Source organism: Otolemur garnettii, unplaced genomic scaffold (genome assembly GCF_000181295.1).
Source record: "Otolemur garnettii isolate 467f Iridium unplaced genomic scaffold, OtoGar3 scaffold00019, whole genome shotgun sequence".
In the NCBI taxonomy this organism is placed as follows: domain Eukaryota; kingdom Metazoa; phylum Chordata; class Mammalia; order Primates; family Galagidae; genus Otolemur; species Otolemur garnettii.
The window spans coordinates 18,999,415-19,002,392 of NW_003852414.1; the positions used below are offsets into that span (position 1 = coordinate 18,999,415).

Sequence of the window (2,978 nt, forward strand, 5' to 3'; positions counted from 1 at the left end):
TGGCTGGCGCCTTAGCCACTTGAGCCACAGGCGCCGAGCCAAACCAAGATCTTTCAATCCTGCCTCAAGTTTTTGAGTCACATCTTCAAATGGTCTGATTTTAAAGTGGACAAAATTCCTTTTTCATTTAGCAGGCTTGTTCACTTAAGGATTTAGGAGAAGATATTGGTCAAAAAGAGAAACAGGAGTGGTTTCAGAGACTACTGATGGGAATACATCTCACTATAGTTATAGGGCTTATAGGGCTGGGGGGTGACAGCGACCTTGTAGTCTTAGTACCCACAGTCTCTGGGCCTTTCTCCTCTTCATTCTCTTGTTCTGTGTTTTCCTCTGTTTGGGTTTCAATCTCAGAACGATCATTTGCTTTCTTTTCAAAGTCTGAAATTCTGAAAAATTACAAAACGTAGAAAAGTTACCTTCCCTTTTACTTCAAGGGGAATAGCAATTTCAGAAACACTAGAAAAGTATTGTTCAAAATTTGGACACAAGATCAGGGGTTTTCAAAATCTCTTCATATTCACTGTAATAGCACTGGTTTTATTTTTTATCCTAAAATTGACTAGAATGGATTTCAGAGATGAATACATGTAGAAGTAAAAGGCAGGTGTAACTACCTTAAACACGCCTGTTTCCATGTAACTGTACTATGCAGAAATATTTTAAAAACTTTCATAGTGTATGCACACATGAGGATGGGTATGTATTCTGTCCGTGTGTTGTGTCCTATTTACGAGAATCCAGCAGACAAAGACGTTTCCTTTTAGGACTCATCTAAGTTTATAAGCCCCTGAGCAAACAAATGTGGCACCGTCCTTACACCAAATCCGAATCACAGGCAAGCCATCCTAACATAGATACAGAGATGTCACACTGTGGACAGAGATGGTAGGTTGAGGATGTGCATGCATTTTTTTCTCCCACCCTCAAAACCCTACTAAAACAACTTCCAAAAAGCCACATGCCTACAGAACAAAGAGGAGGGGAAAGGAAATAGCAGCAGAAAAAACGAGGGAAGCACCGGCATGAGTGGGGCAGGCTGAGGAGCCCAAGGATTCTAAGTCATCGGTAAGGAGGGCCGGAAGTGACCTGACTCACACTGTGGGAATTCCTGGACTCTCAGGAATCAGTGACACCGGCTACCTACGGAGGTGGTGAGGAGGAAGGACTGGAGGATGGTAAAATAAAGACGCTCTGGACTCAGATGTGAAGCAGAGTCGACCGCTTGGGTTTCCTACTTTGAAAGAGGATTTTAATTACAGGCTATTGAGACCTTTAGCCTGCTTTTCATCATCTCAAGAACCCTGACATCTAGAAAAATATCCTCCACACAGGAGGCTGGAAGTCTTCTCTGGAGAATCTGACCAGGACCAGGGAAAAACTGAAAAGTCTCAGACATGGGGCTTCCTCACGGCTGGTGCTCGCAGAGCTTCAGGCAGCTTTTAACTCATCCTCTTAAATCTGACCTGGCGGCTTGGTGCCTGTGGCTAAGGTGCCAGCCACATACACCTAAGGTGGCGGGATTGAATCCAGCCCTGGCCTGCCAAACAACAATGATGGCTGCAACCAACAAATAGCCAGGCGTTATGGCACGCGCCTGTGGTCCCAGCTACTTGGGAGGCTGAGGCAGGAGACTCACTTGAGCCCAGGAGTTGGAGGTTGCTGTGAGCTGTGATGTTACGGCACTCTACCCAGGGGAATAGCTTGAGGCTCTGTCTCAAAAAAATTAAAAAAAAAAAATCTGACCTGGCAATATTATCAGTTGAGGGAAACTTTCCTTTTTTTAAATAAATTTCAGGTTAATATGAGGGTGCAAACAACCAGATTTATAGTGTTTGCATTATAGTGTTTGGTAGGTAGAGTCCCTCTTGTAGTTGTGTCTTGCACCCAAGAGGTGTGCCATAAACCCTTACACTGTGCCCATTAGGTGGGAGCACTCCAATCCTGAGGGAAACAGATAAAAGGAGCTTACTGGAAATAGAAAATGTGGGGGGTGAGGAGCCAGGAGATTTAAAAATAAACCGTCATTAATAACCTGTAGAGACATAAGGAAACATATGCTAGGAATTAAAAAAGGAACATCAAAGTCCCCCTGCCACCCAAAAGAAAAGGAAGGTGAAAGTTCATCAAATCTACCAGGAAGGGAAGGAAGAAGGGAGGGAAAAAGGAAAACGACAGAGAGATGGCGAAGAAAAACAAAGCTTCAGAAAATCAGATGACTGGGCCAGGAGGTCCAATGCAAAATAACAAAATAATAGGGTCAGTTCTAGCAAGAGAGAGAGAGAACAGATGAAATTTAAGGCAGGAAATAATCCCTAAATTCATTCAAGATTATTTTTCAGGAACTAAAGGACCTAGTTTGCCGAATGAAAAGACCCAAGAGTGTCCAAAAGAAACCCAGACTCACACGGATGCCATGTGAAATTTCAGAATATTTGGGCCAAAGCAAAGAGCTTCAAAGGGGAGGAAAGCAAAAGAAATTTCATCCCAAAAGAATAAGAATTACAGGGGCAATAAATTTCTTAACAGTTAAACACCAGAAGCCACAATATAATGAAGCACTGCTTTCAAAAATCAGAGGGAAAATGATAGCCAACCTGGGATTCTGCATCTAACCCAACTACCACTTGACTTAACCTCAGATCTCAGAAAATATACTTTCCATATATGCTTTCTCAGTAAGCCAATGGAGATGTGGTATAACTCTTATCTAAAGACGAAAAGGAGTAAGAGAGGCATCAGATTCAGGAAGCAGGTGATCTGACACAGGAGACCCACAGGCCCCACACGGGACGATCCAGGCAGTTCCACCATGACGGCAGTGCAGCAAGACCGAGAGCACGAGTGGTCGAGGCCCCTGGAGAAGAGTCTTCCAGAAGAGAAGACTGCTGGACTCTGACGGGTTTAAATGTAACTGAGAGACTTCCTCATGGGGAGACAGAGTGTGGGGAAACCAGGCAAATTTTTTTTTTTTTTTTTTT

General features: G+C 43.5%; 1 protein-coding gene across 4 annotated transcripts in view; it reads right to left on the minus strand.

Moving 5' to 3' along the window:
* OPTN (optineurin) overlaps positions 1-2,978 on the minus strand; it is a 41,252-nt gene that overhangs the window by 17,339 nt on the left and 20,935 nt on the right. For all 4 annotated transcript variants that reach the window (XM_023511372.1, XM_023511373.1, XM_012803342.2 and 1 more), the window contains exon 7: positions 284-386. In XM_023511372.1, the coding sequence (XP_023367140.1) occupies positions 284-386 (103 nt within the window). The remainder of the gene's footprint in view (positions 1-283; positions 387-2,978) is intronic.